Source organism: Thunnus thynnus, chromosome 22 (genome assembly GCF_963924715.1).
Source record: "Thunnus thynnus chromosome 22, fThuThy2.1, whole genome shotgun sequence".
Classification (NCBI taxonomy): Eukaryota; Metazoa; Chordata; class Actinopteri; order Scombriformes; family Scombridae; genus Thunnus; species Thunnus thynnus.
This window is the reverse complement of record NC_089538.1, coordinates 20,367,550-20,395,166: the sequence shown is the minus strand read 5'-3', so window position 1 is coordinate 20,395,166 and position 27,617 is coordinate 20,367,550. Positions and strand designations below refer to the sequence as shown.

The 27,617-nt window shown below is 40.2% G+C and overlaps 1 protein-coding gene across 1 annotated transcript in view; it reads left to right on the top strand.

Annotated features, from left to right (window-relative positions):
* col4a5 (collagen, type IV, alpha 5 (Alport syndrome)) overlaps window positions 1-20,454 on the top strand; it is a 56,247-nt gene extending 35,793 nt beyond the window's left edge. Inside the window, exons 22-49 of the mRNA XM_067579123.1 lie at window positions 450-520; window positions 1,072-1,263; window positions 1,360-1,528; window positions 2,075-2,167; window positions 2,363-2,467; window positions 2,625-2,722; window positions 3,189-3,339; window positions 3,471-3,584; window positions 5,167-5,334; window positions 6,373-6,462; window positions 6,992-7,138; window positions 7,302-7,400; window positions 7,505-7,594; window positions 7,919-8,058; window positions 8,141-8,267; window positions 8,534-8,713; window positions 8,826-8,876; window positions 8,972-9,157; window positions 14,586-14,719; window positions 14,854-14,926; window positions 15,029-15,100; window positions 15,204-15,332; window positions 15,901-15,999; window positions 16,263-16,475; window positions 16,578-16,755; window positions 16,854-16,968; window positions 17,170-17,342; window positions 18,451-20,454. Coding sequence (XP_067435224.1) covers window positions 450-520; window positions 1,072-1,263; window positions 1,360-1,528; window positions 2,075-2,167; window positions 2,363-2,467; window positions 2,625-2,722; window positions 3,189-3,339; window positions 3,471-3,584; window positions 5,167-5,334; window positions 6,373-6,462; window positions 6,992-7,138; window positions 7,302-7,400; window positions 7,505-7,594; window positions 7,919-8,058; window positions 8,141-8,267; window positions 8,534-8,713; window positions 8,826-8,876; window positions 8,972-9,157; window positions 14,586-14,719; window positions 14,854-14,926; window positions 15,029-15,100; window positions 15,204-15,332; window positions 15,901-15,999; window positions 16,263-16,475; window positions 16,578-16,755; window positions 16,854-16,968; window positions 17,170-17,342; window positions 18,451-18,532 — 3,539 coding nt within the window. The 3' untranslated portion in view covers window positions 18,533-20,454. The remainder of the gene's footprint in view (window positions 1-449; window positions 521-1,071; window positions 1,264-1,359; window positions 1,529-2,074; window positions 2,168-2,362; window positions 2,468-2,624; window positions 2,723-3,188; window positions 3,340-3,470; window positions 3,585-5,166; window positions 5,335-6,372; window positions 6,463-6,991; window positions 7,139-7,301; window positions 7,401-7,504; window positions 7,595-7,918; window positions 8,059-8,140; window positions 8,268-8,533; window positions 8,714-8,825; window positions 8,877-8,971; window positions 9,158-14,585; window positions 14,720-14,853; window positions 14,927-15,028; window positions 15,101-15,203; window positions 15,333-15,900; window positions 16,000-16,262; window positions 16,476-16,577; window positions 16,756-16,853; window positions 16,969-17,169; window positions 17,343-18,450) is intronic.
* The last annotated feature ends 7,163 nt before the right edge of the window (window positions 20,455-27,617 follow it).

Genomic DNA, 27,617 nt, shown 5'->3' with positions numbered 1-27,617 from the left:
ATAAATTTTACAAATAGTGAGTGATTTTTGGACACAGGTCATGTTGTCAGTCTGATGTGCTGCTAAGAAAAAATAGAATAAAATTTGAACAATTAGTGAAGTTCATATGCTGGAAATTAAGTTAGATTTTGTGAAGTTGGCTTCTGAAAATGTTTTGTTAGAAAATTAGTTGTAAAACCTTTACTTAAAGAAAGTTAAAAGCTATTTTGTCATTGTCAAGTGACTTAAGTAACTTGGACTTAAATAAAGAGGTTCAGTATTTTCTTTAATGATTTGTTGTACATGAATGTAGGTCTTTCTTTGTCATGTTAAGAGACTCAAAAACAGAATCATACATGGTAGTCAAGCTCCTACTTCACAGACTGATTGGTATCAACAAGTAAATCTTTAATATACATTATTTACTGATATCACTCTCTATGTAAACCCTTTCCTGTTTCCTCCATCAGGATCTCCTGGCAGCCCAGGTGCTAAAGGAGACAGAGGATTCCCAGGAACACCTGGTTCACCTGGTTCCGCTGTGAGTACTTTTTACTTTTTAATTCCTTTTCAGCGCATAATGTCCTTAAACATGATAGAAAATTGTAATCGGGGATTTTAGTGCTCTCTTAATGCCTTTAATGTAAATATTATTTGTTTGATTGTAGGAAAAAAACAAGATTAAATTTTAACAATTAGCCATATTGTTCATATGCTGGAAATTAAGTTAGATTTTGTGAAATTGGCCTCTGAAAAAGCTCAGAAAATGGCTTCTGAAAATGTTTTCACCTTACGTCGTTGGAATGGATTGGAGTGATGTCTGATAGTTTCATTTGAATGCAGGTCCTTCGGTTGATGTCTTGCAAATCATTTTGTATCTTGGTGGATTCATAAATGAACCTTGAATGTGTTCTCTTAGCTTGAAATAAAGATCATAACACCTTCATTATTTTCTTAAATTAGTTGCTGCTGTCAAGAACTTTTTCCATCCCTGGTCATAAGTCAGAGTTTTTGATCGCATACGTATTGCAAATGGCCTCCGCTAAAATCAAAACTTTTCTTTTCATCTGCCTTTCCGCTCCTCCTGTGCAGGGTTCCCCTGGTCCTCAAGGTTCTCCAGGATTCCCTGGAGAGAAGGGAGACCCAGGTGATGCCATCACTGTCAGCGGTCTGAGGGGAGAGAAGGGTGACACCGGCTTCCCTGGACCACCTGGTCTGCCAGGTCTGGATGGTCGACCCGGTCGCGATGGACAGCCTGGAGGTCCTGGACCAAAAGGAGTTCCTGTAGGTGGCTTTCGCTCAGTCTGTCCATCATGTGGACGGATCCATCCCTCCATGATCCATTTCATAACTAACGTGTGTTTTGACTGTGTGTGACAGGGCTCTTTGCTGGTGAAAGGAGAGCGAGGGCTCCCCGGTGTGCCAGGTTCTCCAGGGCTTCCAGGAGACAGGGGTCCTCCAGGTTCCCCTGGTTTTGGACCTCAGGGACCTCCAGGAGAGAAGGGTATCCAGGGCGTTTCAGGAAGACCCGGAGGGCCTGGAGCACCCGGTAAGACAATTTTAGTGGATAATCCAAATAAATCCAAATCACTTGTTTCCTGCCTCCATCTGTACTGGAGTTCAGGGACAGTGCCTCACTTTAAACCGCTAAAGTATAATATATTTTTTATTATAACAATGTATGAAATAAAAATGTGTAATGTCAGAGGCGTCACTCGTGGTGATAAACCACAGAAAATTTATCAGCAACTGTCCAGCTCGACTCGGCTTTGTGGAGCTTTACAGTAAGTTTTAACTAATTGCTTAACTGTCCAGCTGCAACTTTGCTGTTCTGGTTCACTCTCAGTGCTCTCATGGCGTCATTTTCAGCCGCAGAAGGCAGCTGTTTTCAGAATAAAAGCTCTAAAAATCCACTGTACACTACCTGCTCGGCACCAAACAACAAACAGACCCATTTAGCTACTAGCTGGTGAACAGATTTTTTATCTAGTGGTCTTTATGGCTCTCTTCAATCTTCCATCAAGAGATGGTCTACTCCTTGAAACTCGCTTCCCGATTCTCTGACCTTTCATCTGTGCTTTCTCTTACCATGCAGGTGCTAAAGGTGAGCCAGGTCTGACAGTGGCGGAGAAAGGCCTGCCAGGACCCAGAGGACAGGATGGCGAGCCAGGATCTCCCGGTTCTCCAGGTAGACAATCATGATTTTACAGTAAAGAACACCTCTCCACGTCACACTGCAGCGTATTGTTGCCAAAAGCATCAAGTGATTAAAAAAAAACAGTTGGTTTAATAAAAATAACATACAACCTCCACTTAAGGTAACACATAACTCAGGTGACACACGTATCTGTTGTCTGATTTTTTTGTAATTTTCTGTTGTCAGGTAGCCCAGGTCAGCCCGGCCAGCCTGGTTTCCCCGGATCACCAGGAGCGAAGGGTGAACCCGGACTCCCAGGGATTGGACTCCCAGGACCACCAGGAGTTAAAGGTAAAGACCCAGACCCCATTGACATCCTTTTCTCGATAAATCTTTCTCCTCATGCTTTTTCTCCTCACTAATTTTCTTACCTAACTTATGTCCCTTTTTTCTACCACCTCCTCCTTGTGCCTCCTCATTTCCATTCCCCTCACCTTCACTCCTACAGGATTCCCAGGTATCCCCGGCCAGCCAGGAAGCCCAGGAGGACCAGGCAGACCAGGAGTAGACGGCCTCCCCGGCCAGCCCGGATTCCCCGGGGCCAAGGTACAACCAGATACTTCTGGGAGTAAAATCCTTCTTATGTACAGAGAACGAGAGGTCTCAAGATAGCAAACTTAAGTTAATTTACGGTAGCTGACTCAAATGTCTTTTATAATAACACAGTAAGTTATTTTACATTGACTAGCTGTTTAAAACACATTCTGAACAATTACAGATATCTTGGCTAAAATAAGATTAAGTAAATACATCTTAGATTATGTTTTTCTGGTCTTGAAATGCATGTAATTTGGTTGAAGAAGACTTATATCTCCAAAACTATATCTCATCACCTTGGGTTTTTCCAGATAAATACATCAATTAAATAAGTTGCTGAGCAAAAAAGAGAAAATTGTGAGAAAATACAAATTAGCTACACCAGAATCCTTCCTGTTAATTAAAAAAAACTGAATCGCTGCCTGCCTGACTGACCTGAAATTGATGTTTGGCGCACTGTGTCTTATTGTGACAGGGTGAACCTGGCTTTGGACTTCCTGGTCCTCCAGGTTCACCAGGAGTGCCTGGAGGTAAAGGAATACCCGGACTCAAGGGAGATGCTGGTCTCCCTGGTAGCCCTGGAGCACCAGGGCGATCTGGATTTGATGGTGGTCCAGGACCTAAAGGTATTTTATTTTTCTGTTACTGTGAGTTACTGTGTATGTGTAACTCACACACACCTTCATCTCCTGTTTACCCAAAACACACCATACCCATCTGACAGTACACTGAATTGACTATCACTTCCTCTCTCCAGGTGACGCTGGTATACCTGGTATCCCTGGAGCTCGTGGCCCAGCCGGATCCCCCACCATTGGCTTAGTTGGGCCCCCAGGCCCCCCTGGACCCCCAGGCGTGATGGGTGCACCAGGTAAGACACATAAGGACAGCTTTGACCAATTTTCCTGGACAGATCTACAGTCTTTAAGAATCAGTGTAGGAAACACTTTTCTTTTGCAACTTTCGCATGAGACATAATAGATGCAGAATGAAACCAATATTTTTCATCAGGTTGTGTTGGTTGCATCTGAAAGAAATAGTTTTACCAATCACAACCAGATTTTTTACATGAGAAATAAATGTCAGCTCTTGGCTGATTCAAAGTTGCTAGTAGAAGAAAAAACATTGACTTGCTATCAAAATTGTTTGCATTTTTCAGTTACTGTAGATGGTTCTTAGTTCCCATCAGTGTATTATTGAGAAATAGGTGTAGAAATCAGTAGCCCTGTGTGTACTTTTGAGTAAAGAATTTGACAAGCACTTGTTTGCAATAGAACAATAGGAATAATTATTTGTGACACAATTTGTATTTTGTTTTGTACATGTGTTTATGATTTTAGAATATTTGTTAATTTGTTTGGTTTTTTAAAGTCACCCGAGACATTGTGCATGACCACCTACTTGTCCACTTTTTGAGCTTGTAAAAGTGTCTGGATGTCATTTTGGTACTGGGGTTTAAACTATATACTGAACACTTTCCAAATGAGCACCTCAAAGCACGTAACTGAATGTTGAGGGTTTTGTTTGGTTGATTGAAAAGCGTGAGCAAAGTCACCCTGTTTCTTGATATATATCCTTTTGGGTGTGGGGTGCACCATGGTTACCACACTACTGGATGGAAACCGGACCTTGATCTATGAACGTTTTCCTCATGGATGTGTCTTGTGTCTACTTTCATTCTGAGATGCCACCAGAAATGCCACATTACTCACACCCTGTCTTGGTTGCATCACAATCTTCTGCACTCTACACGTTGTTTCTCTGTTTGCACAGCTTCTGTAGCGCACAGCAACACACGTCAGGCTTCCATTTTAACATCACAAAAGTCTCTTTCTTTGCAAGCACACCAATCGTAAACTAACCTCACAGTTTACAACCTCAGTTTTCGCAGCCTGTTCTCTCACCATGGCACTCTAACCTCAAGCACATTTAGAGTGTTCGAAAACCGACTTCATATAGGACGTCTTGATGCATTTAATGCATTATACTTTGTTCTCCTCATTTCATCTTCGGCTTAATCCATTGCTCCGTCCTCTGCGCTTTGACACACGCTCCTCCATTACCTGCGACCCCCTGATGCCAAGGCGAGAAAGGTATTGTAACTCAATACTGGTGCAGGCTCATGGCCATTTAATGGTGACACATGTCGCAAGATGTTTTAAAATACACATTAAAGGTATTAATTAAGAGATGATTTGCTGCTTTGTCTTTTCCAAACACACAATTACTTGCATCATGACTGAATTGGGCATGTGCCTGAAGATAAAGAAGAAAACAGTCAGATTTTACATCTAATTTTGATGTGGCTCTCATCACTCAGGGAATAAAACCCAGACAGCATTTGGTAAAAATAAAAATGAAAACTTGTCTTGGAATGATTCATATCCTGTGAATCTAGAGTTTGAAGACATTCCCATATCAAGAGACTGAAATTGTTTTTATCATCATTACAGGATTCCCAGGAGGAAATGGAGAGAAGGGAGACCCCGGCGCTCCAGGTCTAGATGTCCCAGGATTACCAGGAGACAGAGGAAGTCCCGGTTTCCCAGGTTCCCCAGGACCAGTGGGTGCCCCAGGACCCCCTGGAGGATCTGGACGGGATGGCCTGCCTGGACTACCAGGTAAACTGTAACATCATTAAACCACACAGTGGCAACTGAGAATTTAACTGTATGCGACAGGCTAGCTGGTTAGCTGACTAGATGACTAAATAAAAGACTGGCTAATTGATTAAATCAAATCGTTAACAGATAGCAATGATGAAGATGAAGTCCTTTCCCCTTTAAATTAGCCTCTGTTCCATAGCCTTGGCCAGAAAATGCTCTTTATAAGTTTTCTACAACATATCCGATCTCAAGAGTACTAACGAAAGCCTCATGGGAGCTGTAGTAGTTATATGCTTACAAAAGAATCAGTATTTATCTTTGCAAAAATGAATAGGTGTTCAATGTTTACTATCCAGTACAGCTGTAGGATCTAGATGCATATTTAGTTTAGAATATGGACAGAAAAACTGAAAAACTGAAATGTAATTGTTCAGATTTTCAGGAAGATGATGATGAAACTAACTACCTAGGTAGCTGGTTAGCTGACTGTCTTTCTATGTGACAGACTAGCTGTCTGGTTCTAGCTAACTTACTGACTAAATATTTAGTTTATTGATTTTTCTGTGCAGTTAGTTAGCTGGTTGGCTAACTAGCTAGATGGCAACTAAGAAGGCTATTTAACTAATGAGGGAATCTGTAGGCATCAGCCAAATCTGAGCCCAAACTGGTGTCTCAGTAACCAGAATGACTGATACAAGACCTGGAGTGATGAGCACCGCCATGTTTCTACAGTAGTCCTCAACAAACACAAACCAAACACTGGCTCTAGAGAGGGCATTTTTTGTGAGTTTTGCATGCTTGCAAGGGAGGGGTTGAGGGGAGGGGTATTCAGTTGGTTGCAATTGGCAAACTCACCACTAGGTGTCACTAAATCCTATACACTGGTCCTTTAAGGCTAGTTAACTATCTGATTGAGTGCTTAGCTTACCGTCTCTTAACATATGACTGAGTGACTATGAGCTACTAGCCTGCTGACTATAGCTGTCTGAATGATTGAGGGATTATTGATTACCTATTTAATTGAATATTTTTGTTATTTCTGACTGGCTGCAGGTGCCAAAGGAGACATGGGTCCCATGGGACCTCCAGGACCTGGTGGAGGACCTGGTGGCCCTGGAGGACCAGGTGCTCCAGGACTTAAAGGTATTCAACATACTTGCTAACTCACTCATAACTCTTACAAACAACCTTAGAAAGGCATATATCATACACAGTAGGTTCCAAGTTATGTTTCCCACTTTGTGTCATTTTTAATACAAGAAAATTGTATGTTAAATTAAAATATGCTTAAACAAGTTTTACTGTGAATATTTAGCATGTGTAAACACTGGTTTAAAGTACCCCTTTAGAGTTTCTAAGTCGTGAGAAACCTTAAAGAAAATTATTTTTTCTTCTATGAGTCAACTACATCTAAAATGGAAAAAAGCATAAATACAATGTAAAAATAGGAAGGAAGGAATAATTCATGATATTTTCATATAAATAAATGTCTATTTAGTTACTTCTGTTGTTTGACATGACAAAACAGAATTTCAAGAGCAGTTCATGAAAGCTTTTACTAATAATTTACTCACAGGAAGTACTGTACAGTGTAGAAAGACCACTGCAACAAGCACTTACATCAAAGATATCACCTAAACATAAATACATATTCTCACGTTCTTCTCCCCAGGTGAACCTGGATTCCCAGGTAGAGATGGCTCACCCGGTGGTCCCGGTGCTAAAGGAGAAAGGGGTGACGCTGGTGTCCAGGGACCTCCAGGACCCACCCAGCCGGTAGTGGCCGTAAAGGGAGCCAAAGGAGACTCAGGACTACCAGGTACAGCTAAAAAACGCATTCACTGCCCCTCAACAAATAATTGCAATGATGTCTTCAGTCTTCAGATCTTATTTTTCTCAGTGAATATGAGAAATTCTGCAAGAGTAATGATTACCCCTCACCGTATTATTAAAAATCAATTTTTTGTGTGTGTGTTTTACAGGTGCACCAGGTCTTCCAGGTCAGAAAGGCATTGCTGGTGTATCCGGTGACCCTGGACTGCCAGGATCAGATGGACGTCCTGGACTTCCTGGACCATCAGGTATGGGTTTACCCCCCCCCCCCTCACAATACACACACATGCATACATACTGTATACACACTCATACAAACAGATCTCCAACAAGTTGTTTCTGTTGTGCGCAGGTCCTAAGGGAGATCCTGGCATCCCAGGAGGCCCAGGTGGTCCTGGGGCTCCAGGACAGAAAGGCGCTATGGGAGAGATAGGATTTCCAGGTGGGTTTGAACATCTATAAGCTCTTTGTAAAGTCTTTATTTACAATTTCTTCCAAAACTAGGATTAAGTGCCAACATTCATTATGCTATTCAAGGTTGTTTTTTTTTTTTTTTCGAAAATATTGTAATTCTGGTGATGATTAGTGATAAACACCACTTGAGAAGTTATTTAAGTATGATTTTACACGTATCTGACTAATGATACCAAAATGATAACATAGGTCTTGATGTTAGTTATGATGTATGCCTTTTAGTCATACTAATCAAATTGATTTTTATGCCATAAATGCTCCTTTTGTACAAACCTTTCCTTTGCTATTACAGGACCGTCTGGGCAGAAGGGTTTATCGGGTCAGCCAGGTCGGCCAGGATCCCCAGGATTGCCAGGATCACCTGGTTTCCCTGGAGCCAAAGGTGATCCAGGTTCTGCTGGAGTCGGACCACCTGGACCACCAGGAATCAAGGTAGATGATTCAACCACAGAAATTTCCAGGAAAACTTCAAAGTGCAAATTGAAAGCCACACTTTATTTTATGTGTCGCGCAGGGTGAGCCAGGCCAGCCAGGGTTCCCAGGAGGTCCAGGACTGAAAGGAGGTCCAGGATCACCCGGTCTCCCAGGTTTACCAGGAGGACCAGGTTCCAAAGGCGACCCCGGTCTCCCAGGATTCCAAGGTACAATGGTTTTAGGAGTATATATTTGTTTCTGTTAAAGTAGCGTTACTTAGCTTTTCTTTCTTGTTCTCTTAGTTTTCAAAGAAACATTTGCCATATTACATGTGTCTGACAGCACTGAAAGTTTAGCCTGACTTCAAAGCACCAAATATCAGATGCTAAAAATGTTTCCCTTAGTTAAATCAAGCTGCATTTCATAGTGTTGGTAATGGGTTGCTACACTTACTGATTTTTTTGTATGTCTGCTCTGTTTTCCCTCCTGTCAGGTTCTCCCGGTATCCCCGGTGCTAAGGGTCTCGATGGTGGGCCCGGTGCCCCAGGTCTCACTGGAGCTCCTGGTAGACCAGGAGAATCTGGCCGACCAGGAGGACCAGGGTTCCCAGGAGAGAAAGGTCAGGCAGGTCGGGATGGGATCCCAGGACCGGCTGGAGTCAAAGGAGAGCCAGGTAATCTTGTTCGGAAGTATTAATTTTACTGTATGTTCAAAATTTGAAACCATTGTTTGAATATTATTTTAGTATATTAAGTTTTGTACAATTTTATTCATTTTGATTCCAGGGCTTCCCGGTTATGGCGGTCCAGGTCCTGCTGGGCTTCCAGGATTGCCAGGTTAGTTGCCAACCATTACACAAACATACTACTGTTTTAATTTTTTCTCCACACTGATGTAACTATCTCTATATTCACTCTTACTTTCTGTTAAGGTGCTAAGGGAGACCCAGGTCTTCCTGGCCCATCTGGAAGCCCTGGTTTCCCTGGTGCAAAAGGAGACACTGGCTTCCCTGGCCTGCCAGGTAATGCAGGCAGCATTGGCTCTCCTGGGCCTCCAGGACTGGCGCTGCAAGGCCCCAAAGGAATCCAAGGACCCCCAGGACCACCTGGAAGAGCAGGTAAGGAAATAGATATAGTAATTGTCACCACAAGTACTGCCAGAAGTTGCTGCCTGGTTTTCTGAGACTCAATTAGACCTAGGTCGAGTGCTGGTTTGTCTTACACCACCTAGAATAACAGAGACTTGGGGTTTATTGTAGATGACATTTCCAATGACATGATTATGGTCAGACAATCACATGAAAGTATTTAAAGCTTCCTTTAAAACATTTTCTGAATTGTCCCAATGCAATAAATCCCACTTATCTGGTATAACAAATAGGATAAAGGACAATACTTATACTTTTACATGTTTTAAAGTATTAACTACAAATCATTTAAACTTAACATTACCATCAACCTTTTTCACCCTGCCACTATCCACTACAATGAACATTTAGATGCCTCTATTTTCTTATGTTTTGTTTTCCTTTGTTGGTGCTTAAATCCACCAACAAGGTGCTGATTTCAAGCTAGCCAAGAAACGGCGCTGCATTTTGAAGAGGCAAATCTGGAAGACTAACAATACACATATATGGATAATTTGGTTGTTTCAAAGGGTTGTTGTGCACCGATTGACTCTTAAATCTTGGATGTTGGAGTTTCTAACAACAAATAAAGGGAGCTCGCTGAGATGGGTTACCTATTGCAAGCAAGTTACAACCCTCGAAAGTTAATTTTCATTATGAGCTAGGATGAACCGAAACTAGTGGCTGCCTGGAAGATGCATATGAAATCAATGTATGGTATGTTTTGGAAAATGCAGTTTGTAGTTAATGGTCTAAAACATACCAAACCTCCAGCATGTTTTTTTTGTGTATAGATGCAGACTAAAGAGACAATACTGCTGAATTATATTGTGAATTGAGTTTATTCAGTAACCAAGCAGCAAATGGCAGCAAACCAACTACACCTTAAATGTGAATGCTTTCATCTCCGTGATTGATTTGCATGGGACACATGTTGTTGCACCAATCACCACCACCGGTGTAAGAGTCACGTCACTGTTTGAGCACCAACACACCTGTCCAGTCAATTTGTCAAGAACACTGATTAAAGTCTCTGCTGCCGTGCACTTTCCTCCACAACCCAACCCCTTCTCACCAGGAGACATCCGAGTGCTCATCACACACAACTCACCCCAAAAAAGCATGGGTTAATGTTACTTTGTTGTCCATGTCATCATCCATTTTTTCTCTTTTTTTTCTTTCACCCACCAATCCATTGGTCCTCATGTCTCTTCACTCCCTTGCCCTCTTCTCCAGATCCCAAAATGGGAGGACTCTGTAATCTATCCATCTCTCCACAGCCCTGAAGTACTGTGTATGTGTTTGTCTACTCGTCTGGCCATTGTAAGCGGCGTGTGTCCAGTGTTGTGTTGGATCATTTTGAGGCAATATTGGTGTTAAGCAGCTAAGCCCGCGACCAACCCCCAAAAAAACTCTCAACTGCATTTTATTAAGTCAGTTCAAAATTGATGAATATCAGTTTAAATTCTTGGTAGTACCATCTCAGAATGGATAAAGAACAGAAACAAGGCAACGTTCATTTTCTTGACCAACATGTACACGACAATAAACCATAAACCCAGAGGCAAGTTGAGTGATGGGGTTTGCATCTGGCTTTGCTGTCCTGAGTGTTTTGTCCCACCAATCAGTCATCTGCATGGGCACTGTCTGTCCAAACGCACACATAAACATACACCTCGAGAACAAGCCTAACACAGTGCTGGAACAAGTGGACAACCCTGAGGCGAACCCCAGAATTAACAATACTGTTGTAAAATGCACTACTTTAAATTTTATAGGAAGCAATGCACTGAGAATTATGTAATCATCCTGGGCAATGTTTCTGAGAGAAAAAGAATGAGCAGTAATATATACATATGATGTTAAATGAAAATTCAGTGGGTAATTTCCCATGACATGTGAGTAAATTTATTCAACGTTCACATTACTGCAACTTTGCAGCATTCATGTATTAACGCATAAAATTGTTGGAGGCTGCTCGATGTGCAGATTTTCTCCTTTTTGGGAATTCACAGAAAATCAGACATAATTTAAACACACTACAAGCCTCAACAGTAAGATCTAGTGTCCTATTTGTTCATAATATTCACCTTATTGTGTTTTTTTATAAGTAATTGTCAGTGTTGACCACACACCAGCACTGTACCAGGCTAGAAAACATTCCCTGCAAGTGTTTTTTGTTTTTGCTATGACATTTTACCTCTGTTTCTTGTGGCTTGGCCCCACCCACTGTGGTGTGGCCCCGCCCCCTCTTATGATGACACGCGCTCCCGGCCACCGCAGGTCCCCAAGGTCAGATCAACGGCGTCCAGACTTTTACTGCACGTTCCTTACAGCTACTTTGTTGTACCATATTGACTGACTTTAACCCCACTCTCTGATCTACCGGGAAAAATTTCACCAGAAAACTGTTGGGAAATCTCTGTATTTTCTCATTTCTGACCCTTTACTCCTTTCTAACGATTATCTTCTTTCACTTTCCATGCACACTGATGGTAGTATAATGCACCTTTAACAAGTAAGCACCTTTTAAATATATTTTTTTGGTTATTAATGAAAAAATACCACACCTGATATTTTAAAAATTACAGTAGTAGTCTGGCACAGTTAGCATGTTATCTGGATCACATGTAGTACCTTTAAATCTAACATTCATAATGTGTTATGCATATAGCATCCAACAGTTTGTGCACAAAATCACACCATATAACTAACTCACCTGGAACAGTGAATCATTGTTTTTTAGTATGTGTCACATCCCGTAATTCAAGTTGTGTCAAATGTACTGAGATGTAGTTTTGTTATATGAGTATATTATAGTTTAAACATACCGAAGCTTGAAGATTCATTCCGTAATTTTGTTATAGTTTCCAGCAGCACCTTCCAAATCCCCAAATTTTTACCCAACTCACTGTTAAAAGCAGGGTCACATGGACGTAAAAAAAAAAAAATATTGCTGTGGAAATTCATGCACATGGATTGCATGCTCACCCAAGTGCAAAGAAATAATTCTCTGAGCACAGAAATGGAAAAACAAGCAGTTTAACATCTACAGTTTAAAATTCAAAAAGCAAAAATTCAATGGATTGAATACCAAATTACATTACTTTAATGCCCATATTAGTAGAGTTGTTGCCAGAAGACCACCTAAGATGATGTCTTCAACTGGCTTGCTTTGTTCCATTAACAGTCCAATATCCAGAGAAATTCAGTTTACCCTCATATATGACACATAAAATCTTCAAATTCTCACATTTGAGAAGCTGCAACAAACAAATGTTAGCATTTTTCCTTAAAAAAAACCAAACAACTAAAATAATTATTCAATCGTCAAAATAGTTGCTGATTAATTTTAATCGACTATTTGCTTAATTGACTAGTCATTGCAGCTCTACTATAGATTGTTGCTGTTTATTGTCATCACTGTATTCCTGATTTATATGTTTAATGCCTGGCTGCAGACCAGTTTTCCTTTTGGATAATAATTAAGTTTAAGTTGAAGTCCAATTACTATTTTGAGTTCTCGAATTGCTTCATTTGTGTGCATGAATTAACAGAACATAATGTTTAACAATATTGCTGACATTAATAAATGTTAGCACAGCATTGTTTAACAGGCTAAATCTGAAGAATATCCACATATCATACAGCTCGTTTAGGTTGAACAGCATAAAAATCAAGACATTTTAAGAGCACAAACTAGTTTATTACACTTAACGGCCTCCATAACTAGTCGACAACCATTTGCTTGTGTTATTAATCCGCATGCTTCGTACTTCATCAGGATTTTTCCGACCATGTGACCTCCAGGGTGCTAGGAGCTACATCAAAATCGGAGATTGAACTTTAATGGTCTCACACTTGTATATAAACAAGCGGCTCATTTTTAAGGATAACTACATCTGTAAATAGTCTGCATTCATGCAAACATACCAGGTCCTCACCAGTAGATTAATATAAATCATTGAGAAACTAAAACAACAGACTCTTCAGGTTACTCAAGGAAAATATCTCTGTTGTTGCTTAGTCTGACTGTATTTCTGTACTGATGCTTGCTTCTGTCTAAACCTCCTCTTCTTTTTTGCCCTGTGCCGTCAACTCGGCTCCGCTTTACCTGGGAATTCTGGGAACCCTAGGTCCTCCAGGTTAGACTCAAGTGGTTTGATGGTTTTTATACATGCTGTGGTACATGAAGGGCCACGTTTAAAGCAAGTTCAAATGTGTTTCATGCAGGGTTGGGTTCGCTTCACTTCAAATGCTCTTAGGTTAAAATGTAAAGGTGTCCGAGATGATGTTTTAGATGTGAGAAACTAATGGATAAAGACTTTGCTTTACTGAATTTCAGAAACGTCAATTTTACTACCTTTTAATGCTTTGAAGATGAATTTATCTCAACCCTTCATTGTGTTGTCTTGTTGGTATGTTGGTCTATTTTTAATAACAACATATCATGGAGAGTGTGAGAGTGTGTGAAAAGTAAGAATCAGTTCATGTGTCAACTATTAAAACCTTCTGCTTTGACCAACTCTTTACCCCACAGGACAGGCTGGACGTCTCCCTCAGAACTGCTCACAATCACATTTATTAGGGAAAACCTGAACATATACACACATACATCCACTGTGTTACTGTACAGGATCATCTTTACATGAAGAGTTCGATGTTATCTAACCATTTTGAAGAACAAAACTGTGTGCATAGTCTTTTCCTCCTCTTCCTAAACTCGTCTACTTTTTTGTTCTGGCAGAGAAAAAGTTTCATGGAGGTGAAGCTGCTTTTTTAGAAAAGCAGTTAAAGCTCAATACAACAAGTAGTTCTATACTGTCAAAACTGAGAAACTTCAGCTCTCATTCTGCGAAACAGTGACTCAAATTAATCTTTACATGTAAAGTTACTTGTTATGTAAATTAAGGGCTCTAACGTTACTTGCTGTATGTTCCCTGGTAAGATTATCTTGGATACTGATGTAAAATACATCAATGAGACTCTACAGTTTTGTATCATAAAGGTTTCCAAGAATTAATTCTACTATCTAGAGTCACGTTTTTAAACTAAAGATGTTAATATGCTTATTCGAGTTATTCCTTTTAGTTTGTTTATTTCATCTGTCTGTTCTGTGTGGCTGCACTGTAGAAAGCAAGGTTTGGGTCAGTTCAGTTTCCATTTATTCAGTTCATGAGACACTATTACAAAAAAGGATGATGTTTAAGGTATTTAAGATGAGCAGAGAATTTCAAACACTTGATGGCTGTAAAAGTAGGATTTCCACCCTTGTAAAGAACATTTTTTTGATAAAATCCACTGTTTGAATTGATAAATGGAAACCAAACTGTTCTGAACTCTGAAGAATATAAAGATCAGAAACTTGTATATACAACATAATCATACCGTACCTGACCTCTGATGTCTGTCTATGAAGGTGCACCCGGCCCAGAGGGTCCTCGTGGACCCCAAGGAATAGGCGGCATCAAGGGAGAGAAGGGTCTTGCCGGCTCGCCCGGGCAGCCTGGCTTTCCTGGACAGAAGGGAGATCTTGGTTCTCCAGGATTCTCGGTAAGAGCAAACTAGGGTGTATTTTGATGGTATCAAACTTAGTAGGTTTTCTGGAATATTCAAATTATGACAATGATGTCTAAATTAAGTGCTCACCAGCTGAGATGTAACTGTCTGGACCTCTTTCTCATCAGGGTCCCTCTGGTATTCCTGGTGGCCCTGGTGCGAAGGGAGACATCGGTCTGCCTGGCGTTCCTGGATTCCCTGGTTAGCTCACAATAACAGCATTTCCTGATTCTTCTTCCTGTTCAAAAACATATTTATGATCTGGCAAGGCCTAAAGATTTGTCCTGTTTGTATCTTTGCCAGGACCAAAGGGAGACCCAGGAATTCCAGGTTCTAGCGGCCTTCCCGGAGATCCTGGAGATATCGGACTTCCTGGTGGGTGAACACATTTACCTTGTTAGCTTCATTTTAGGTATTGGACTACAAAGACGTTATTTCAAACCAATGATTATTTTCCTCTGTAACTTTTGACCCACAGGACCTCCTGGTGACCCCGGTGTATCTCCGGCCCCCATCGTAGTGAAGGGAGAGCGAGGACCCCCTGGTCCTGTGGGCCAGCCTGGTGGTCCGGGACTACCTGGCTCCCCTGGACGTGATGGACTCCCAGGTGGGTGCTTTTGTACTCTTGGATGTCTTGGGCGAGTTGCATAAGTTTCAGTTACTGATTATAGTGAAGTTGATATTGTAATAAATGACAATTGACACAAGAGGGAACTCTTCCTTCAGTTCAGAAAAAAAATTGAAGTTATATTTATTGCTCGAAAGACAGATATTTTTACATCTCACATTTATTTTTTAAATGATGTTTTCAGCAATGTTTTTAGTCTTTAAAGTATGTTTTAAATGTATTTAATATATCAGTAATTATTGACAAAATAATCTCATTCATAATAATCCCTTTGAAATTTTTTGTATCAGCACATCTGTATAAGTACAAGGAACAAGGTTCAGCTTTATTACCCCTAACCGTAAAACAAGCCTCTCAATGCTACATACATAGAAACTGTATACATAAAAAATTTAAGTAGAAATTAGAATTTGTGATGACTTTTTTTGTAAATCAAACTTGTACAGAAAAACAGATTTGATCTGTTTCTAAATTCAAAGTGATCGGTCATTGTTTGCTAACCCTAACCCATTTAACGAAGAGTGCTCTTCTCTGTCTCTGCTCTCAGGTCAGTCTGGTGACCCCGGGGATTCTGGTCCGGAGGGTCCCCCTGGATTCAGTGGCCCGCCAGGCAGGAAGGGAGACAATGGACCCGCCGGTCAGCCTGGTGAGTGCTGAGACTGGCATCCCTGGGTGTTTTCACCAATAAGACAAAAAACACTGACAGTCCTGCTTTTGTTGCCACCTAGAGGCTGAAATTTTATTTTTGTCTAAATTTGGCATAATAATTCATTTTGATAGATGCAAGTATTCAAGCAAAACTAGAAGCATAATGAGAACCAAATTATTCAACAGTATTTTGCCCAAATTGAACAATCTCAGCGGCTTTCCATTTCTAATACACCAACTATGCTTGTCTGCTGATCCCAGGTACACCTGGCTACCCCGGTCCCCCTGGTTCAGATGGTCCACAGGGTCCTCCCGGTCCTCCAGGATCAGTTTCGGCAGCCCACGGCTTCCTCATCACCCGACACAGCCAGGGTGCGGAAGTGCCACCCTGTCCCGATGGAACTGGCATTGTCTATGACGGATACTCGCTGCTGTATGTGCAGGGTAACGAGAGGGCGCACGGACAGGACCTTGGTACGAAGGATTTTTGTTTCTTCATTAAACCTGAGAACTTTTTTTTTACACCCGTATTTTATTAAATATTTGACGTTCTGCTTCATCGGTCCTTTCTTCCAGGCACGGCCGGCAGCTGTCTGCGCAGGTTCAGCACCATGCCCTTCATGTTCTGCAATATCAACAACGTCTGCAACTTCGCCTCCCGCAACGACTACTCCTACTGGCTGTCCACACCCCAGCCCATGCCCATGTCCATGGCCCCCATCACTGGAGAGAGCATCAAGCCTTACATCAGCAGGTATGGATGGACGGACAGGTGACGTGAAGGAGAGGAGTAATGGAATAGAATGAAGGAAGATGTGTGGTGTTTAATTTGACATTTCTGTGTGTGTCTAGGTGTGCAGTGTGTGAAGCTCCAGCCATGGTGATTGCAGTCCACAGTCAAACCATCCAGATTCCCAGTTGCCCTGCGCGTTGGGTGACTCTGTGGATAGGATACTCCTTCATGATGGTAAGACATGACACATACTACATGCTTAATCTCAATTTTTACCATAACCTTGGCCTAAATCTAATCTTTACTTTAATTTGAGATGTTTCTGAATGGATCTACCACCACGCCATAACTAGCTTTCCAGGCATCTGTCAATCTATATTTAAACACATTTATGTACTTATCTCATCTATAACCCATCTTTCTCCTCCTCCCCAGCATACCAGCGCAGGTGCAGAGGGCTCCGGCCAGGCCCTGGCCTCCCCCGGCTCCTGTCTGGAGGAGTTCCGCAGTGCTCCCTTCATAGAGTGCCACGGCAGGGGGACATGCAACTACTACGGCAACTCCTATAGCTTCTGGCTGGCCACAGTAGACGCCAATGAGATGTTCAGGTACAGATAAATGTGCCAGCCATAGACTATAATGATGGACATAGCAAGGTGTGACATCACCCATTGGTTTTATCAGAGCCAGTTTGAAGCCCAGAGTTACTGCTTATGGTCGGCACCATCTTTTCAGTTTGGAGCCACGACCTTCCATACAAGGAGTGCGGGGTGTTGCCTTTCACGCTCTGGAAACATGCCCCACTACCTCAGACCGAAGCTAACACTAGCTTACTAGGAACATGTTAGGACCACATTAGCTAATGTTAGCTACTTTAGCTAAATTGTTCTAACAGGGCAGGTATCGTAATCAAGTAACATTAAACTTACTGAAATGTTATCACAATAATCTGACTCAGTGCGAGTCCTAGAGCCAGTGAGAGCAGAAGGTGAGCCAACTGTCAACAGCAGTTATCAATCAACGCCCACACGGCAGACATCAAAGCTACTAGAAGTCTTCAAATCTTATTAACGGAGCAATAATTTCCAAAATGACCAGAAAACTTATTAGAGGGGCCATATTTGGAGATTGAGACCATAATGACTCATTGAAAAAAAGGATTAACTAAGTATTTCTAGAGAGAAGTTGACGCTTTTTGAATGGGAGTAAATCGGGGCCAGCATCTAGTGGCCGTCATTGGTACTGCACTTGAAGGTACTTCTGCATTGGCTTAAGCTGTATGTGAAAAGTGCCCTGAGATAACTTTTGTTGTGATTTGGCGCTATATAAATACAAATTTAAGTGAATTGAATTGGTGTCAGCAGAGCAGCCTAATGGGTAGAAGTTTTGGTTCAGAGGAGCCTGCAAGCATCACTTCTAAAAAAATATGCAATAAGTAATCCAACTTCCTGTAATGCTGCTACTGTAAAATTTTAATGTCTTAGTAACGCTTCACTACGCATAAATATTTCTATAGTTGCAAGCTATACAGGTATTTTTTCTGGGTTTCATTCTAAAAGGAATAATTTTTTAAATGTTGGATTTCTCATTTTCGAAGAGAAAAACTAATATTTTCACTTGACATAGGATTCTTATAGTCACATGAATTGATACATCTCAGATTTATTTTTATCGTCCCAATCTTAACCTTTGACCTTCACCCTTTGCCCCTTACAGGAAGCCCCAGTCGGAGACTCTGAAGGCGGGTAACCTACGGACGCGGGTCAGCCGTTGTGTGGTCTGCATGAAGAGGACGTAACGGCACACGGCAACGAGCAAACCAACTGTTGCTGGGGACGTCTGATCGATGACAGGAGATGAATGATTTGATGACGGGGGACAAGTAGGGGGGCGGTGGTCACGGTGGCGGATAAGCTGTTAACGTGGCGACAAGGTGGAATTCCAATGGTGCATTGTCTTCCGGAAAGAAAAAAAAAAACTACATCTAAAACAATGGTGCTACTGTGCAACACAGCTTAAAAAAAAGAAAAAAACTGATCAAAATCTTACATTTAGTCTTTGGTTTTCTTAAGAAGTACCTCAAAGTGAAAGCAGAAAAATATCCACTAAATGGTGCCATGATGGATGTGTGACAACAAATTTTCATTCTTTTCCCTTCTTTCCCAAAAAGGATCACTGTTTCCTTTCTCTCTTTTTAACAAAAAAAAAAAATCACTTTTGACGTTGGTGCAACAAAAATGTGATACTGTACATCCATTTCTAGACAGAAGTGCTCTTTTTTTTTTTGTTTTGTTTTGTTTTGTTTTTCGGCCTTATTGATGAGGAGCGGATGGTCTCCACGGTTACCAAAATCGGCACTTTGACTTCGGAAACATCCTAGATGAGAGATGCACTGACGATGAGCTTTCCTTAGTGAGACTGACTGCCTTTTTTTTTTTTTTTTTTTTTTTATTACTAGCTCTTCATTCACACCCTCTCTCTCTCTCTCCCTCTCTCTCTCTATCTTTCCCTCTCTCTCTCTCTCTGTCATTTTTCTGTCGTCTTACATTTGGTGGTACTAACCCTGCTGCAGCCTGCCTGCTAACCATCAGCCTACACCTTCTTCCGCTTACTTTTTTTTTTTTTGTAAGTAATAAAATGTGTATATTGTGTAAAACACCTTTTATTTTTAGTGTATTAGGTCCTGAATCGGTACCAGCTGTTTTGTTATAAGACAATTTTTCCAGGTTCTTTTTAGCTCGCTTACTCACTCACTCACACATGCACACACATACACACACAAACACACACTCATTCATTCATTCACTTCATTGCTCACTGACACACATCGACTCAGATATTGTACAAAGTAAGGCTTTTATGAATGAAACAGTATTTTATATATAATAAATATATATATGAAAAAAGAGGATAATGAGGTATATAAACTTATTCGGCTGAGGGGAGATTGTTCGCTGTTTTCAACCACAAACTAAGGTCATGCATTTCACCAAGAAATAAAGCTAACTACCGAGCACAGACAGAGCCGTTTTCCCTAAAACATAACAGGCCTGTATGATATTAACAACGCCAATCACTTAAACCTTTTGTATTCAATTTGTAGAGTTAATAAATGTCGAACTGAATTAAAGGGGATTTGCTTCTAGATAGTCTAATGATTGGGGAATGTTAGAGATGGATTTGAATTAAACCTCGGCTCCTTCATGAGAAAACCACGGTCTTTGTTTTGTGTGTGTCTCTATTTTTTTTTTTTTTTTTTTTTTTTTTTTTACATTTCCAGGTGCTGGGCTTTTGCTATAAAGAGAGGACCTGAGGTTTTGCACCCAAAATCTTCAAATCCACTTTTGCTGGCTTGAATTTGTATCCAAAATTGGTTCAAGTGTTCACACTCGACCCTGTTGAAACACAGGTTTAAAGTGTTCATTTAAATCAGGTGTGATAGTCCTTGATGTGACACTTCATTCACATCGAGTGTACGCACTCCTGGTGTACTGTAAGTCTACAACAGCTGTTTTAGGGAGGGGGGGAGAAATATTTTCCTGTGATTTTATTGTTATTTTTATTTTTTCAAAACTGCTTTTATGAATTCTAATTTTTGTCAACCTGGGGTGCGATTAAAATGTGTATTCATTGTTTTTTTTTCTTTTGTTTTGTTTTCATGTTATGTTATCCAGAAGTTGTTATAAACTTTTAAGACTGAAATAAATACTATGTCCAAAGTGTCGTCTTCTGAAAATGTATGATTACAAGGGTAGACGGGAAGCAGAGTTGCAGCATCGAGCACATTTGAACGGCTTTATTCCAACATTATTCCAATTATTCCAGCAATTTTACGGTCAGCTGTTGCCTCGATAAGAGCTGACACTGAAAGATTTTTACTGCCAGTGCCAAAATCTCGCTCCTTACAGCCAAGCTTACTCAAAAACTCTGTCTTTAAATGTCTTGTTTTGTCGATCAACTGTCCAAAACCCAAAGATATTCAGTCTCTATCATGCATTTTTGCTTAAGAAATGAAGAAACTAGCATTTGATTATAAAAATAGTTGTAGATTAGTTTTCTGTTGCTCGACAAATCGATTAATTGACTAATTGTTGCAGCTCTTGCTCTCAGATGTTGTATAGAGTATGCAGTTCACCCAGAGGTCGAGCATGTCAACATGCTCTTACATGTGCAAAGACAAAAAAAACCCCACATATGACTTCTTTTAAAGTCAGTATTTAGCACTGTAAATATAAATTCTTATCACCTCCTCCTTCAAATGAGACCACATTACCTTTGAAATGGGGCAACTGTCTTGGGGTCCCAAAAGTCACAAGTTCCTCTTGTGGCCCTTGTGGAGAGACATATTCCTAGATAAAGTTATGTTTAGTACAATTTTATAATAGTTGACCATCAGAAAACGTGAGTCCAGGTACAGCATAGCAGTACGGTTGTTTTCTGAGTCTCAAACATTACAACAGGTGGGAGTGGATGGGGGGGGGGGGGATCAATAGAGGTCTATCAAACTGCAGGTTGTGGGGAGAAAAAAAAGTTTCAAACATTTGGTGCTTTTTTACACACAAAACTCAGCTTTCCTGTGTAAACTAAATGTAAGGGAAACAAGCTTTTAATTAAGATTGATTGATGCGAAATCATTCATAGTCAGGCTAATTAATGGATTAGTATTTCAGAGACAACCTCAGAAATTATTATTTTTCAAATTTTGGCTAAAATTTCCACCTTTATTGTGTGCCACACTATTTCTGTCCCTTTTCTAGAGGTGATCCGCTATCAGTTATGAAGAAGCCACCTGCCTCCAGGCCCCTAAAGTCACAAGTTCTCCTTGTGGCCCTGTCTTGTAGAGAGGCATATTCCTAAATAAAAGTGTATTTAGTCCAATTTCAAAATAGTTGACCGTAGACCGAACCAAAACCTGAAGCCGGGTACTGGAGCCAGGTACTATAGCATAGCAGTATGGTTGTTTTCTGAGTCTCAAACACAACTAGAGGGTACATATAAAATGCATGGAGGGTGGTGGATCAAATCAATCTAACCAAATAAATTACAGTTTGTGGAGAGGAAAAAAAAAAAGTTCAAAAGTGTCAAACTTTCCATTTTTCCCCCCATTTAAGGTTTTTTTTAGGGAGTTTTTCCTTATTCGAATCAAGGGTCTAAGGATAGAGGAAGTTGTATTGCTGTACAGACTGTAACAGCCCTATGAGGCAAATTTGTGATTTGTGATATTGGGATGTATAAATAACATTGATTTGACAAGAGATAAGAGTCTTAATCCATCATAATCCATAAATAAATCAATCATAATCAGGCTAATTAATGGATTATTATTTCAGAGACAAAGCCTATTAGTAATTTGATGATTTTTTTCTAGGTACATATATTATTTATTAAAAACAAGAGACACAGTTATGGAAATTTAATGTAAAGGCTACACTTCACTACTATTTACACCTATTTCTGTCCTTTTTCCAGACTATCAGCTCTAAAGAAACCACTTATGATTTTCATATGAGAGGATTTAATCTTCACCTTGTTTATAAAAAATATACAGTTCAGCATTTTTAATATTAGTAAACCCAGGGCTTGTCTTTTCAGGCACCATATGAGATTTTGTTGATGGTATGAAGAGTTTTAAGGAAAAACAGGAACACAATTTTTGGTGTTTGTCACCTTTTCTTAAAACTAGACTTTAAAAAGAACACTTACAGATTCAGAGAGAGCAAATTACTCATAAATAATTGAAGAAGAAATGCTTAAAAAAACAAAAAGTAAAATTTTTAAATTTTTTAATTGTTTGAATTGGAAGTGTGAGAGGAAACCAGAGACCCCGGAGTAAACCAACGCCTACACAGAGACTCCTCACAGCAACAAGAGTATGTTGGTCCTCTCTCGTTACCGTGAGGCCTTGACCAGCTCTAAATCAGCTTTAAAGGAGTTATCAGTGCTGAAACAAACATGCAGGAAAGTGCAATTGTGGCGCTAACCAAGAGTTTCACCACATCTCTCTACGTATAAAGAGAGGTTGCCTTCTTTGCAAGCCGAGCAGAGAACTGTCTGATGTTAAGAGACGTGGTTTTTTGTTCTGTTTACAATAAATTAACACACTTACACACACATTCTCTTACAAACAAAATACTAAAAGCACCAGCATCCCCACACCCATCACCTAAAACCTCCTCATAAACACTGACAAATAAACAGATAAATCAGTTGAGGCTCTTTTTATATTATATTATATGTATTTACCACGTGATGTAAGAAAGTGGATGTCCAAAAATGTTATTCAACTCTGATTAGTAGACTTGAAATCACTGAACACGTGCTGCCATCTGCTGTTTCCTCTCAGAACAGATGGAGTCTGTTGTTGTTTGGTAGTAATTTAAGTTTGGAGCATCATAAAACCATCATGTTTTTATCACATCTAGAAATATTTCAAACATAGGATTTATAATCATTTTTAAAGACACAGAGACCATCTCATATGCTTCTGTTTTCTCACACCTTGATTATTCCAACCGTCTTGTCTGAAGCACAAATCTATTCAGTTCATCCTAACGGATGAAGAAGTGCTTCAGAAATCCAAAAAATAAAAACTGGAAGTGTGGGAGGAAACCGGAGACCCCGGAGTAAACCCACGCCTACACAGGGAGAAACTCCACACAGCTACAAGAGTGGAAGACGGTGTGTTTGTACAGGATCGTGCTGACCTCTTGTTGCTGTGAGGCCACAGTGTGAACCACTGAGCGGCCCTGTATTGACCTCTGACCGCGGACGTCGCTGCAGCCTCCTCAAAAGCAGCTTTAGAGGACCAACAGCGCTAAAAAGATGATGGTTAGTGTAACTGCGGCGATGACCAAGAGTTCCACCACATCTTTCCACGTAATAAGGGAGGCTCTCTTCTTGGTGAGCCGAGCAGATAACTCTCTGATGTGAGCCTGCAGAGACTGAACGATGACTTCGTCCACAAGTAGATCCTGTAAGATTATCAGAGTCTCCAGGGTGCGCTTGCCGCAGAACTCCTTCCGCAGGTCTTTCATCACGGATTTGCACAATCTTTTAGTGCTTTTCGCGTCCGGGCAGACGCCTTTAGTGATGGTGAATCCCTCCATGGTTTGGTGCACCAGACGTTTGATACGGGTGTGATGTCACATATCAAAGGCGTTCAGTTTGACTCGCACACACACAAACAAACACACACATATATTTATATATCTTTAGAAGACACTGTGATAGTTTACACGAACACAGTACACATCATATAACAAATAAAAACAGGGTTGCAAATAGAATAAATGGTTATTTCATCATTTATATTTATAAATCTGCCAAATCTGTTAAATTATTTATTTGCTCTGTAAAATGTCACAAAATAGTGAAAAATGCACGATTCCCAGAGCCCAAGGTGACTTTTTTTCAACCTGCTAAATTAAGATATTTTACTTCCATATCTGTAGTGTACTGTGGTTTTATGATGATGAAAGCTGTATATTCTAAATTTTAAGTACAACGTATATGTAAAGCCCAACTAGGGACAAGAGTTGAAAATTAGCAATAGCTATAAACTCTCTGTGCAGCACATCAGTTTCATGCTCTGCACTGGAACTATGTTAAATTGCATCGTCCCAATCAAATAAAATACAAATAAATAAATAAAATAAGACAAGATGACTTTATGGTGTGTTCCAAAGTAACAGAAATTTTCCTTTGACAAGGCTCAAAAATACTCATTTAAAACACATTTAAAAACACACAAACAGTTAAAACTACAACTGACAATAACAATATTAAACAGGACAGAGTACAGTGCCTATTTTAGTTTGTTCAGAGTGATGATCGCAGAGGGAATAAAAGATTTTGGGGGACTTAATAGCCTCGACCTGATGGCAGTAACTGGAAGGACTGGTAGAGGGGGTTAGAGGGGTCCTGCTTGATCAGAGTGGCTTTCTTGATCACTGACTGGGTGCACAGTTCAGATAAAAACACCAGAAATACCAGCTTACAATATTTAGAAAAACATATCAATCAGTATAGATTGCAACCCCATACACCAATCCCTTGAGGCAATATAATGGGAATATAGATATGATAAATGCAGTAAATCCATCTTAATCATAAAAAAAATAGATGTATAGTGTAATATGTTGACTTTCTTGGTCACATGACGAGTATACCTGTGTCTTAAGGGCATCAGAACTGAATAAAAAAATGGAACATAAAGAATAAATGTCATGCAGAAAATATCTCAAGTGTAAAGAATTGGTCTGAAAGGGGCCCTAGAGGTTTTCTAACTGTCAATAGTGACCAGCAGATGGTAGCATTGCCACACAGAGGCAGAGGACACACACTTGACCACAAAACATCATCTTATAAACTCAGTATTGACATTCATCGGTGGAAGAAGTACTGAGATACTTGAGTAAAAGTAGTAATACCACAGCATAGAAATACTCCATTACAAGTAAAAGTCCTGCATTAAAAACATCCCTTAAGTAAATGTACAAAAGCTTTAGCTGCAAAATGCACTTAAAGTATTAAAAGTGAAAGTACTCATTATGCAAATTGTCCCTACTCAGTGTTATCTTTATTTATACTGTATACAGCTATACAGTGCCTGTAAAAAGTATTCACCACACTTGGAATTTGTCATGTTTTCTTGTCTTAAAACATTGAATCAAAGAGGATTTATGGTGGATTTTTTTTTGACATTGATCAACAGAAAAAGACCCTTCAATGTCAAAGGGAAAAACGGATCTCTACAAAGTATAATATTTCCCTCTTCCCTGATATGTAGTGGAGTGGAAGTAGAAGCATATAATGGAAGTATTCCAGCAAAGTAAAAGTACCTCAAAACTGTACTTCAGTGCAGTACTTGAGTAAATGTACTTAGTTACAGTCCACTACTGTTGCGCAAGAATTCAACAACCCCCCCATGCATCTTCATATGCATCTTTCCATCAGATATGCTTTAGATAAGACTTAGTTTGGTTTATAAGATTAAAGAAAATGAAAACTTTGGTCAGGTGCACAGATACTAGGGTGTTCATATAAAGTCATAATACACACACAAAAGCAAAGCAGAGAATTACATTAATAATTTAATTGAAGGAGACAAAAAAATTGAGTGTTTCTTCTTTCCTTTTTCTTTGTGTGGTAGCTACAGCTATTGTCTTGATTTCCTAAGCTGTTTGAGGCTACAGGCTTTCTTGACTAATCTACTTCCTGATTTGAATTGGCTGAGCTATAGAGATCAGAGAGGATCGGAGGTGAGGTGGTCTGTGTGTGTATGTGTGTGTGTGTATCCAGACAAGCTGGTTAAAGCTATTACTGCTTACTGATTCCTGGACAGACATGCTGATCTTTTGTCTGAGCGTGTTTCCCTGGCTTCGGCTCTGTGTACAAAGGTACGTTGGGGACGCACATTAAAACACAAAGCTTTATATCACACGGCTGGGAGGCTCCTAGGTGTTAAGAGAGTCCATCCCATTACCAAAAAACAGATTACGTGTTCCAACGCTCAAAGGCCGAGGTGTCCTGCCAAAGAGTTCTTAAGCAAGATACAGAATCTGAGCTCAATAAGTCTCTCAGGGTAAGAGCTTCAATGCTAACGTATGCGTCTACATTTTACCTGAATCCACAAAACTGAACATTATTTACACACAAGATATTTAAGGATCCTGACAGCATTGTCTCCACCACATGGCCATTCTATCTGCATTACCTCAGACAATAAACTATTTTCTGCCCCTGGTTTAATAGCCCACTATTTGAAGTAAATCCACACTGCAGATAAAAATGTCCCAATTCTTATTGTGTTTCCTCACCAAGTGCAACAGGTCTGATGTTCCCTGATAAGTCTGAATAATGACAAAAGCTGCATCAATTGCTTTTTTTGGCTATTTGCTGGCAGCAGATAGCAAGTTAGCAAGCAGTGACTTATATGCACATCCTGCAGTTATGGAGCAACATTAGCATTCATTTGGAGTCATGTTTCTGGCCACCTAATGAATGTAAATCCAATATGTATTCTCAATTTAGCTCTGGTTGGTTTCCATCAACTCCTGAGGGAAATATCTGGCTCTTTACCTGCTAAATGCTACACTATGTTTACCAGCTAGTTGCTAACATTGTCTGTCAGCAGTTTGGTGCTACGCAGGTAGCGTACAGTGGGTACACAAATGCAACAGTTACATGATGGTTACATTAATATCACAGACCAAGACAAAAAGCTTCCAGGACATGTACTTTTTGATAACATACGTATTTGAGGTTCACTGTGGTATCTTTTATCTCAGCGCTGTGGCAGTTGTTCTTAAAAAAGCGTGTCACATAAATGCCTGAAATGAAAATGTAAATGTATGAGGAAGGCTTGACATATTAAAAACATTCATGCTGATGTCTTCAGAAGCCCAAATGTCATCAAAAAAGTTCTTAACTGGCTACATTAGTGTAATCAGGGGTCAGTATACTATAGTATCGAAGGCTACCTCTTGTTTGGTGCTGGCCAGGTAGTGTACAGTGGGGTTTTTTTTAGCTGAAAATTTGCCAAAACCAAAACAATGAGCTGAAAGACCCTAAAACACTCTGTAGAGCTGAGGGGAACTGTAGAGTTGAGTTATAATTATCTGTGGGTTTCTTTACTAAGACCGACCCCTTTCACATTACACACACTGTCGCCATTTGATCCATCGCTAACATAGAAATATTGATTAGTGTGGCTTTAAGTTTAAATAATAGATAGGTCCAGAGAGTAGTTTGGACCTCATTGTACACTGGAAAGGACTTTAATACAAAGTCAAGAGGTTGTGATATGTAGCGCAACACGCTAACATGTAAATGGAACCATGGAGCATCTCTTCGGAGACTGAAAACATGATCGCTGTTATTAG